Source organism: Canis aureus, chromosome 10 (assembly GCF_053574225.1).
Source record: "Canis aureus isolate CA01 chromosome 10, VMU_Caureus_v.1.0, whole genome shotgun sequence".
NCBI classification, from domain to species: domain Eukaryota; kingdom Metazoa; phylum Chordata; class Mammalia; order Carnivora; family Canidae; genus Canis; species Canis aureus.
Window position 1 is genome coordinate 52,104,133 of NC_135620.1, and position 12,697 is coordinate 52,116,829.

Below are 12,697 nucleotides of genomic sequence, written 5' to 3' on the forward strand. Positions count from 1 at the left end.
GCCCTGGGCCAAAGGCAGGCGCCAAACCACTGCGCCACCCAGGGATCCCCTAAATGGCTATCTTTTAATTTAATCACAGTGTACTCTTAGATTTTTCAAATCAGGAATGTTATAGGCTTTTGGGTTTCTTTTTTTTAAACAGTTATTTATTGGTGCATCTGAAAAGTTGGTAGTCAGTTAACCAGTCAGGTCTCTTCTGATTATTTCAATGGGTGCATCATCCTTTTTACTGACATGCTTTCAAAGTATAAGTATAGAGTAGACACAGTCATGATTGAGAAATTATAGGGAAACCCTAGTGGGGGAGGGTTTAGGATTCAAGAAGAGCCAGTGGTCAGGCCAGGGCTGGCACCCAGCAGACAAGTCTTGGACGTGGAATGTAATAGTTTACCAGCACAGAGCTTTTTCAGGACAGTACCATCTTTTACATATGTTACACATGTTTTGATAAAACTGAAGTGTTGTTGGTGAAAGGGTTATACTGTTTCTCTTTCTAGGTCTTTCCAGAACCTTTTGCTGTATTTTTATTTCTTTTCATTCATTCATACAAATATTATTGAGTGCCCACTATGTCCCAGGCAGCACTGTAGGTAAAAACTTCAGCCATCAAGGAGTATACATTCTATGTATAGAGTCAGGAAGTGAGATGAAATAAGTAAGATATATGATCTGTAAGATAGGATATATAAAAGCGGTATGGATAAGATAAATGATCTATGAGATTCAAGTGGTGTGGAGAAAAATACAGTATGGAAAGAGATAGGGAATGTTCAAGGAGTCGGTTGCAATTTTTAAAAGTATGACCAAAACCAGTCTTTTCATTGAGAAGATTACATTTTGAGTAAATACCTGAAGGCAGTAGGGGACTGAGCTATGCCGATGTCTAAGGAAAAATATTCAAGGCAGAGGGGGTATAAGTTGTAAAGACCCTCAGACAGAAATCTACATGCCAGTCTGGGACTAGGAAGGAGGACAGAGTGTTCTTAGAGTAGTGATCTAGGGAAAAAGGACCAGCAGGTAAGGATGAAAAAGTGGTGAAGGCTGTTGTAAGGGCTTTGGCTTTCCACACATGTGATGTCGGAACCATTGGCAAGTTATAGGCATGAGTGGCAGCATCTAATTGGCATTTTAGCAGGTTCCCTCTGGCTGCTGTGGTGGTAGGCTGAAGTAGGGCAAGGGCAGATGTAGCAAGACTAGTTAGGAGGCCATTTTAAAATTTTTTTTTTTTTTAAAGATTTTTATTTATTTATTCAAGAGAGACACAGGCAGAGGGAGAAGCAGGCTCCATGCCAGGGGCCCAATATGGGACTTGATCCCAGGTCTCCAGGATCAGGCCCTGGGCCGAAGGCAGCGCTAAACCGCTGAGCCACGTGGGCTGCCCAGGAGGACATTTGAATAATCCAGGTGACTTGGGTAGTGACTTGGGCCATAGTAATAGCATAGGGGTTGGATTCTGGATGTATTTTGAAGGCAGAGCCAGTGGCATTTACTGTCAGATTCAACATGAGATGTGAGAGATCACCTTTGGAAAGGGCTTAGAGCTTTGTGGCTTATTCAAAGTTGGCAGTTGCTCCCACATTGCTGTATGTGTGTGCATCTTAGTGGTCAATTCCACCATGACTAGATTTAGAAACATTGCTTATAAAATAATTATTTATTAACAAGCCATAAACTTAATGAATAAGAGAAACAATAAAATAAAAAAGACAGCCTTTAGGGTAAAAATCAAAACAATAATCCATCATAGGGTTCTCATGTATGTTCCAAGCTTCACTTGTTTTTTGTGTCCTTCTAATTCTGTCCTGGAATAATCAATAGGCATTTTCTACAAAATTTATCCCAAATGTAATTCTCACAGCTATTCCTCTGCCCCAGTCAGGTTCTTGTATGTAGATGACTCAAACATAATCTCACTCTTTCTTTTTTTAAGATTTTATTTATTTATTCATGAGAGAGGCAGAGACATAGGCAGAGGAAGAAGCAGGCTCCCTGAGAGGACTCCAGGATCACGACCTGAGCTGAAGACAGATGCTCAACTACTAAACCACCCAGGCACCCTGAAATCTCACTCTTTTGATGTGTTGTTATCTGAAGCGAGTACAGTTCCCTTTATCAAGTACTCCAGGCTTTTGTCAGAGCAAAAGTGCTATCCCAGAAACTTTACTGAAGCCTAAAATCAAAGGAAAGAGGTTATAGAACAGACTAGATGAAATAAATATTTCTTCATCCATTCATTTAATAAATATTTACTGAGCATCTACTAAAGGCCAGGTGCTGGAAATACAACAGTAAGCAAGGCAGACAAGGCCCTGGCCCTGCCTCACAGACCTTGTAGTCCTTGTGTTCTCTGTTTCTTTTGACATTAAATTGGACAATCAGAAAGTAATCTTAGGAAAGCTAGTATGAAATGATTAAAATATGAGCTTTGTGACCCTGGGTAAGTGATTGAACCACTTTGAGGCTCAGTTTCTGTCTCTGTCTCTCTCTCTCTCTCTCTCTCTCTCTCTCTCACACACACACACACACCTCTCTAAGAGCACCTAACTGTACTTGGGATCTAGAAAGGCTTTGCTGAGATTGTGTTTGAGGAACAGTCTGGAAATGGATAAAGATATTAAGGAATACATCTGAGAGGATTCTGATCTCCCTCACCAGATGCTAAGCTTCTGGAGCCAGGGTCTGTGTCTCCTTCAGTCTAATAACCCTACCATGGAATTGTGGTAAATACCAAGAATATCTTTGTTGAATAGGTCAACTAAAGACTTTCACGGCAACTACTAGAAGAGATGTTACCACCCTGGGTTTTTGGAACCTGTCCGTGCTTAGGTTTCTTTCCATTGACCACTGCAGTTTCATGAGCCCCTTCCTAGCCTGAATGCATGGATCTGGATCGGATTCAGAGGAGGCAGAGCAAGGTGCTACAGGTGCTAGGATGCTTAAGCTGTGTTATGAGGGGCATTTGTCTACTCTGGTGGGTTCCTGGGCAGTTTCTTGGGAATGTTTCCTCAATTGTATGAGCCCCCCCCCCCCCTCCCCGAATGTGCACTTCCTAAATGTTCTCCCTCAGCATATTCCTGTTCCTTCTTGGCCCCAAACACTGAACAGCAAACAACCTTACTCAGAATCAGACATGTTTAAAACCTCTGTGTTTGGATTCTTCTCTTAGATGCCTTGTTGATCCTTGGTTGACTAAAGTAAGGAATGTTTTTCTGCGTTTGAATTAATTCATTTGTTTTTTTTAAACAGGTTCTCTAATTGAACAGCTAACTACAGAAAAATATGAGTGCATGGTGTGCTGTGAATTGGTTCGCGTCACAGCACCAGTGTGGAGTTGTCAGAGCTGTTATCATGTGTTTCATTTGAACTGCATAAAGAAATGGGCAAGGTCTCCAGCATCTCAAGCAGGTCAGTCATTTCTCTCTTTAAAATAGTTATTCTCACTCATTTAATAGATTCAGATTTTAAATTTGGTTTTTTTTTTTTTTTTAAGATTTTATTTGTAAATGCATTTCAACATGGAGCTCCAACTTAACATCCCTGAGATCAAGTCACATGCTCCACCAACTGAGCCATCGAGGCACCCCTTAAACTTAGCTTTAAGAAAATTATTTAGGGGCACCTGGGTGGCTCAGTGATTGAGCGTCTGCCTTTGGCTCGGGTCATGATCCCGAGGTCCTGGGATTGAATCCCACATCAGGCTCCCCATGGGGAGCCTGCTTCTTCCTCTGCCTATGTCTCTGTCTCTGTCTCTTATGAATAAATAAATAAAATCTTTAAAAAAATAACTTAATTTCTCTTGAATATTTTATCTGTGTTGCCTTGAACACGTTTCAGATGACTAGTATTAAGCTGTAGATCTTTTTAATTGGTGTTTTGTTTTGTTTTTTTTATTCATGACAGACAGAGAAAGAGAGGCAGAGACACAGGCGGAGGGAGAAGCAGGCTCCATGCAAGGAGCCTGATGCGGAACTCGATCCCACGACTCTGGGGTCAAGCCCTTTGCCAAAGGCAGACACTCAACCGCTGAGCCACCCAGGCGTCCCTTAAGCTGTAGATCTTAAATAAAGAGCTAAGGAGTGCCTAGCTGGCTCACTTGGTAGAGCATGCTACTCTTGATCTCAGGGGCATCTTATTTTTATTTTTTAAGTAAACTCTATGCCCTAGAGTTTAGTTTACTTAAAAAATAAAAATAAGATGAAATTTTATTTTATTTAATTAATTTTTAAAATATTTTATTTATTTATTCATGAGAAACAGAGAGAGAGAGAGGCAGAGACCCAGGCAGAGGGAGAAGCAGGCTCCATGCAGGGAGCTCTGTGTGGGACTTAATCCTGGTACTCCAGGATCACACCCTGAGCTGAAGGCAGATGCTCAACCGCTGAGCCACCCAGGCGTCCCAAAATAAGGTGAAATTTTAAAGAGAAGGTAATTTTAAAAACAGCTAATGGGCAGCCTGGGTGGCTCAGTGGTTTAGTGTCACCTTTGGCCCAGGGTGTGATCCTAGAGACCCGGGATCGAGTCCCACATCAGGCTCCCTGCATGGAGCTTGCTTCTCCCTCTGCCTGTGTCTCTGCCTTTCTCTCTCACTCTCTCCCTCATGGATAAATAAATAAAATCTAAAAAAAACAAAAAAAAAAACAAAAAAAACAGCTAACATAATATTAAAATATATTTGGGGTATAACAAAATCAGTTGCAGTTTTGGAAAATGGTAGCTTTTATTTAAGTAGCAACTACAGAAAACATTTCTTCTATAGTTTGCTTTAAAATTTTCTAGAAAGCAGATTTTGGAGCACCTGGGTGGCTCAGTCAGTTAAGCATCTAACTTTGACTTGGGTCATGATCTCCAGGTCCTGGGAGCCTGCCTCATCTTGGGCTCTGTGCTCAGTGGGGAGTCTGCTTGTCCCTCTGCCTCTCCCCTCTGCTAATGCACACTCTCTCTCTTAAATAAATGAATTAAATCTTTAAAAATTTCTTCTCGGGGGATCCCTGGGTGGCGCAGCGGTTTGGCACCTGCCTTTGGCCCAGGGCGCGATCCTGGAGACCCGGGATCGAATCCCACATCGGGCTCCCGGTGCATGGAGCCTGCTTCTCCCTCTGCCTATGTCTCTGCCTCTCTCTCTTTCTCTGTGACTATCATAAATAAATAAAAATTTAAAAAAAAAATTTCTTCTCGGGACTCCTTGGTGTCTCAGTGGTTGAGCGTCTGCGTTCAGCTCAGGGTGTGATCCTGGGGTCCTAGGATTGAGTCCTGCAACAGGATCCATGAGGAGCCTACCTCTCCCTCTGCCTATGTCTCTGCCTCTCTCTCTTTGTGTGTCTCATGAATAAATAAGTAAAATCTTTTTAAAGATTTTAAATATTTTAAATAGGTAAAAAAAAAATTTATTTTTTATTAAAAAATAAAAAATGGGGCAGCCCCGGTGGCGCAGCGGTTTAGCGCCGCCTGCAACCCAGGGCGTGATCCTGGAGACCCTGGATCGAGTCCCACATCAGGCTCTCTCTATGATGTCTGCTTCTCCCTCTGCCTGTGTCTCTGCCTCTCTTTCTCTGTCTCTATGAATAAATAAATAAAATCTTAAATAAAAAAAAATGTTCTCTAAAAAAATAGCATGTTTTCTGATCTGTGACTTTTAATTTAAGACATCTTGGGCACCTGGGTGGCTTAGTCAGTAAAGCATGCAACTCTTGATCATGTGGTTACGAGTTCCATCCTCATGCTAGGTATAGAGATTACCTAAAAATAGTCTTTTTTTTTTTAAGATTTTACCCATTTATTCATGAGAGATACAGAGAGAGAGAGAGAGAGGCAGAGACACAGGCAGAGGGAGAAGCAAACTCCATGCAGGGAGCCCAACTTGGAACTCGATCCCAGGTCCCCAAGATCGTGCCCTGGGCTGAAGGCGGTGCTAAACCGCCGAGCCACCAGGGCTGCCCCAATAAAGTCTTTTAAAAAAAAAGAAAAAAAAAAAAAGACATCTGGATTTTCCTGAATATACTCAAATTTTTCAAGCCAAGATTTAGATAATGTTTATCTTAATATTAGAACCACATAATGAAATGATAATCATGTGAAATGATGGAAGCTAATGTGATGGTGGAGGTGTTAGCTAATGTGATGGTGATAATCGTATTCTAGTATGTAAATGTATCAAGTCAAGCGTTGTATACTGTAAACTTAGTGTTATATGTCAATTATATTTCAATTGACATTAAAAAATATGGGTACCCGTTTGATTACTATATTTAAAATCCTTATAAGTCTAAATGCAATATTTAAGCAAAGCATTCAGTATTGTGAATTTATTTCTTAAAATCTTGATATCCTTAATATCTAATATCCTTAACATGAAATGATTGCTGCTGCTTTAACATTAAGGCTTCTTATCGATTTAATTTTTTAAAATTACGTGTACTTTTGTAAGGAAATTATTTTGGTTTCCTCTCATTTTTCTTGACAGATGGCCAGAGTGGTTGGAGATGCCCTGCCTGTCAGAATGTTTCTGCACACGTTCCTAATACTTACACTTGTTTCTGTGGTGAGTTTTTGCTTTCACTTGAGTCTCTTCCATTTCATGCATTGTAACTCATTTTCTAGCCCAGAAGAAGTGATGTAACATGCATGTTTTAGAAGTTACTAATAAAACCTCAGTGTTCCAAGAGTCTACTGACATCATCTGGATGTGGTCCATCACACAGCCAGAGTCACAGACCTTGTGCTCTTGGCAGCTGTCCTAGACATGGAACTTCTCATCATGCCAACCAAGCTCATGCTACTTCTGAGCTGTGGTGCTGGTCTCCTTAATCTTAGCTTTAGACCAGATCTGACCAGATGGTGGAGGCAGGCATAGACTTGGGCTCCTTCTTACCGTTAACTGTAACAGCTTTAATATTCCGGATTTCAGCAGTATGTGTAAAGAGTTGTATTGGAAAAGTACTTTATTTTAACAAACCAAGAGATCAATCCTTGGGGTCTTTATAGTAAAGAAAGATTTTCTGTAAACCAGCATTACAAACTATACTCCCCCTTTTGGAATACTTCTTGTTTTTGAACAGCTCAATATCCCTATGTGTTAGGAAAAACTTCTGCAATCCAGATGCTCATTCTTGCCACTAGTCCTTTTATTATGTTTCTTTTTAGTATTTTTTAAAATTTTATTATGTCTTTTTTAGTTATTTTTTTCTTTCCTATCTTCTAATGGCTAGCTTCATCTAATTGTTGATTTTTCAAATTTTGCTTAACCATCTGTCTCCCTTGAACCATTGAATTTTTGCTTCCGTCCTCATCACCTTGCTGCATCTGTTTTCAGAAGTCATCAGTGACCCCTTCCTGACTAAATCCAGGGCTGATTTATAAGTTTTTAACCTTTTGTGGCAGTGTAGTAGCCTGGGAGCTTTTGATCATTCCTTTCTTGAAATGCCTAGCTCTTCCTATTAATTTTTTTGCCTGCTTTAATTTGCTCATATTTATTCTTTCCCTTTACTTAACTAGCAGCTTTCACTAAGAATTGGTCATTGACCATCAAGTCTTCAACTTCTAGATTCAGTCTCTTGGTGAACTCAACTATCTAGACAATTCTTTCCTATCTTTTCTTTACATCTTCATCACTGATGCCTCATCCATTCAAGATCGGACCCCAGTGGGCAGCCTGGGTGGCTCAGCGGTTTGGTGACGCCTTCAGCGTGGGGCGTGATCCTGGAGACCTGGGATTGAGTCCCACGTCAGGCTCCCTGCATGGAGCCTGCTTCTCCTTCTGCCTGTGTCTCTGCCTCTCGGTGTGTGTGTGTGTCATGAATAAATAAATGAAATCTTTAAAAAAACAAAACAAAACAAAAAAAAAACAGAAAGATCAGACCCCAAACATTGTCTTCCAAAGGAAGCCTTTCTTATACCCTCTTCCACTTTGGCCACTCTTTTATTTGGAATCTGCTGGTCAGATTGCCAAAATCTGAGCATTAAAAGATACTAAAATAGTATTTGTTGAAGGAATGAATATTTTGGAATGTACTTTTGGAAAGGCAACATGAAACTAGAAGCAAGAAATCCATGTAAAACTTAAACAAATAGGACCAATACCAAGTCTTAATTACCTTACTCTAAAGGATTTTTAGACATATAAAGTCCCACAGTGGAATTAAAAATCTTGTTAAAGCCTTCATTGACAAATTAGATATGAGGCCCTACAAAGGTAGAAGAGTGGGATAAGGGTCAAGATGATCTGAGCAAGGTGAAATGGTGTGGGAATGCAAATAATGGCCTTATTTTACCTAATGACTTTGCTCTTTCTGGAGACCATTAATGTGATCATTTTATTGAGAACTTATTAACGTAGCATAAAGAAACGGGAATGAGACTGTTTATTGACTTCTCAGAGCTTACAGTCTTAGAGCTAAGATACATTTAACTTGATGTTCTGTAAGTCCAAAGAACTGTGGGAGACCCTTGGGGTGAATCATTACTTTGGGCTAGATAATTTAGGGAATCCTTAAAAAAGGAGGTAGAATTCAACTGAGCTTAAAAAGTTATGTAAAATCTTGGTAGGAGAAAAGATTTGTTGAAGAGAATAGCATAAGCAGAAGTGTTTTTTGTTTTTGTTTTTTTGTTTTGTTTTGTTTTGTTTTTAAAGCAGAAGTTTAAACATAAAAAGGTTCAGGATCTTTTAGAAGAAGGGAGAGTCATTGGTTATGAAACACAGGATTTGTAAAGGTAGAGACATGGGAAATGACTGGAAAGGCAGGGCTGACTTTTCATTTTTCTTTTTCGATCATGACCTGAGCCGAAATCAGGAGTCATTCGAGCTACCCTGGCACCCCAGGGCTGACTTCTTGATGCCAGGCTTAGACATAAGGACTTCATTTGGCAGATGTGGGGAGCTTCTAAGGGTGTCATTGTAATTCTTTATGAAGATTAAGGACAGGGAAGGCTGGAACTGAGGACTTGGGGCAATGCAGAAAATGTAGATTTGGGGGGGGGGAAGGAAAAAGAAAGAAAATGTAGATTTGGGAATCATAGGCCTTTAGGTAAAAGGAACCTCTCAACATGAATAAGATTTCTGAAAGAAACAAGATAGAAAAGCAGAGGCCAAAAAAAAAAAAAAAAAAAGCAGAGGCCAAACACTGGGGACAGGCTATCATTTAAGGTGTAAATTGCCCAGGTGAAGATGAGTTCCTCAAGGGCATGGAGGAGTGCCCTGCCTGGATCTTAGGCTTCCTGTCTCTGTGCTAAGTTCATGGAAGATATTCACTAAAGCTTTGCAGGGAGGGGATCCCTGGGTGGCTCAGTGGTTTAGCACCTGCCTTTGACCCAGGGTGTGATCCTGGAGTCCCGGGATCGAGTCCCACATCGGGCTCCCTGCATGGAGCCTGCTTCTCCCTCTGCCTATGTCTCTGCCTCTCTCTCTGTCTCTCATGAATAAATAAAGTCTAGATTGTTCTTTTATGCCCACTTCATAGCTTTAGATTTGGCAGGTTCCTACTGCACAGAGGATTTATGTCCTCTCCATCTTGTACTGCTCCCCCATTCCTCACCCCATTGTTCTCTTCCCTTATTTCTTCTTTCTGATCCTTAAGCAGATATTCCCATATCTTCAAGAGCCCACTTACAAAAGACTTACCTTGTAGGTTATTTTTTTTTTTTTAATTTTAGAGTAAATGTGTCCATTAGTCAGAGTGGCATTTTCATAAATAAAAATGACTTTTCTTTTCCAGGTAATCCAGAATTTAGAATTTATCATACTTGGTGAAGCTTTTGATGAGTAGCATTACAGTCCTCTTTTTTTTTTTTTTTAAGGATGTGGGTTAGATAATATGTTTGCAAACTAATGAAAACCACACTGAAGTTTCATGCTATCTTACTGTATTGTACTGTTTCATTAAAGTTTAGGATGCAGTTGAAATTTATACCATTAACTTTCTGATCTGATATATTTTAGGCAAGGTAAAGAATCCTGAATGGAGCAGAAATGAAATTCCACATAGTTGTGGTGAGGTTTGTAGAAAGAAACAGCCTGGCCAGGACTGTCCACATTCCTGTAACCTGTAAGTTGGAACACTAGACCCCTGGGGATTGCTGGTAGACTTACTTCATTCATGGCTCTGAGTACATATGTCTGGTGGTTAGCATGCAACAGGATGGGGCGAAGAGCAGTATGGTACCATTTACTAAGCACTTATACTGTGTCAGGCACTCTGCAAGAATTAACTCATTGAATCCTTGCAATAGCCTAGTGATGTATTGTTATTTATCATCATTTTACTGATAAGGCTCAGAAAAGCCAAGTGTCTTGCCAAAGGTCATAGTGCTAGGGCATGGTGGAGCTGGGATTTCCACTATACTATACTCAACTATACTTAGCGGTTGAGCGTCTGCTTTTGGCTCAAGGTGTGATCCTGGAGTCCTGGGATCAACTCCCGCGTTGGGCTCCCTGGATGGAGCCTGCTTCTCCCTCTGCCTATGTCTCTCCCTCTTTCTGTGTCTCTCATGAGTGAATAGATAAAATCTTTAAAAAAAAAAAAAAGAAGAAGAAGAAGAAGAAATATCCCCTAGGGATACCCAGGTCCAACAGAGTATATAGGACAGACTTCTCTGTCTATTAGGAGGCAATTATGTAGGGTCCTGTTGTATAGTGCTTTTAGGATATGAATCCCTTCTGTACAATAAGTAGCCAGCTTTACAAGGTATCCAGTAAGTTTCTAAATAAGAAGAGGAATAACCAATACTGACAGATGACAAATTTCTACAGCTTTGACTTCAGACAAATGTTTAATTCCTGGAGGAAGGCACTTAACAGTTGTGTAACCTTGGACAACTTACTTAACTTCTCTAAGCCTTACTTTCTACATCTGTAAAATAATGATATGAGCATCGATATTTACAGAGTTCTATGAATATTAAATTAGTGCATCTAAGAGGCTTGGTATGGAGTCTGGTAAGTGGTCAAGTAATGGTAACTTGTTTTATTACCCAAATCTAAAAGTAAAACAGACTTCAGAGTGTGATCTTGGTACTTCTGCTGCATGGAACAAGGGTAAATGTTGGGCCAGAGGCCTTGTGGGTCAGGATGTGGGGGAGGTGCTAAGGAATTGCCCATGGTAAGAGACTGCCCAGCCTGAGCTATGTAGCCTGGCCTGCTGCCTGCTAAGCAATAGGCCACACCCTTCTTTTACTGCATCCATAGGTCTTTCCTCAGAACCCAGGGACTCCTCTGTTTAAACTGTTCTTCCCTCAGTTAGCATTTTAAGTAAATTCAATAATAAATTAACCCTTTGCATGAACTATCTTTCTGAAGTCTTTAGCAGAAATGGCCCCCTGTCTTGACTACTACAGAATATCAAAAGTGATGCAGATTAGGTGGTCAGTACCATGTCTGAAAAGAAAGGATGCCCTAAAACTTGCTCCTTGGTGGATTTGGAAATCCTTCTCTCAGGAACTGCCCTATTACTCTTGTCAGGCCCCTTGCAGTTGCTGAACCTCATTCCCTGAGATCCCCTTCCTTTCCAAAAAACACTTTGAGTTTCTCTCATTTATATGTATCAGGACTCCGAGGCCACAGTTGGCCCTTTTGTGTCTCTATTTTAGGGTGTTCTCATAAATTATAAAATTCTCTAGAGCAGTTATTCTCAACCTTCACTACACATTAGAATCATTTAAGGTGTATTTTTTTTTTTTAAGATTCATTTATTTTTATTTGAGAGAAAGAGAGAGGCAGAGGGAGAGGAAGAAAGAGAATCCCAAGCAAATGCCCCTCTGAGTGTGGACCCTGACTTGGGGCTCTATCTCACAACTCTGAGATCATGACCTGAACTGGACACTTAACTGAGCCACCAGGCACCCCTCATTTAAGCAGTAGTTTATAACACTAGTGCCCAGTCTCTATCTCAGACAAGTTGAATCAGAATCTCTAGGAGTAGGTCTTTCCATATGATTCTGATATGGAGCCAGTGTTGTGAACCACTGCTCTAAAGGTTATAAAACCCTAGCATTGAGTCCAGGTCTGAGGGATACTTGAAGTAATCTGGAGTCATCCATACCCAGTCAGTGATTTATCTGCCAGTTTAAACTTATTTAAATGTGTGGACATGTAATAGTTTTACCTGAAAGGGTTGAGGCATATCATAAGAAATATAACTGTTGACGGGTGCCTGGGTGGCTCAGCGGTTAAAGCGTCTGCCTTCGGCTCAGGGCATGATCCTGGAGTCCTGGGATTCAGTCACACATCGGGCTCCCTTCATGGAGCTTGCTTCTCCCTCTGCCTATATCTCTGCCTCTCTCTCTGTGTCTCTCATGAATAAACAAAATCTTTAAGAGATATATATTGAGAAAGATATATATATCTCTCTATAAAACTGTTGAATGATAATACTCATCTTTAAAGAAACATGCTTAAACTTAAGTCTCATATGGGTTCTGTCAAATGGATCACCCCAGAAGACTAGGCACTTGTGGATTGTTTTTAGTGTTTAAAGCTTATTTAAGAATAATCAGAGCTGGTTTAGGAGTCATACTAAAGGGCAGCCCCGGTGGCTCAGCGGTTTAGTGCTGCCTTCAGCCCAGGGTGTGATCCTGAAGACCCAGGATCAAGTCCCACGTCGGGCTCCCTGCATGAAGCCTGCTTCTCCCTCTGCCTGTGTCTCTGCCTCTCTGTGTCTCATAAATAAATAAATAAATGAAATCTTTATTTTAAAAAAAAGGATTCATA

General features: G+C 40.6%; 1 protein-coding gene across 5 annotated transcripts in view; it reads left to right on the forward strand.

Moving 5' to 3' along the window:
* Window positions 1-12,697, forward strand: part of NFX1 (nuclear transcription factor, X-box binding 1) — a 78,112-nt gene that overhangs the window by 13,796 nt on the left and 51,619 nt on the right. For all 5 annotated transcript variants that reach the window (XM_077912285.1, XM_077912286.1, XM_077912284.1 and 2 more), the window contains exons 3-5: window positions 3,247-3,405; window positions 6,461-6,538; window positions 9,932-10,037. In XM_077912285.1, the coding sequence (XP_077768411.1) occupies window positions 3,247-3,405; window positions 6,461-6,538; window positions 9,932-10,037 (343 nt within the window). The remainder of the gene's footprint in view (window positions 1-3,246; window positions 3,406-6,460; window positions 6,539-9,931; window positions 10,038-12,697) is intronic.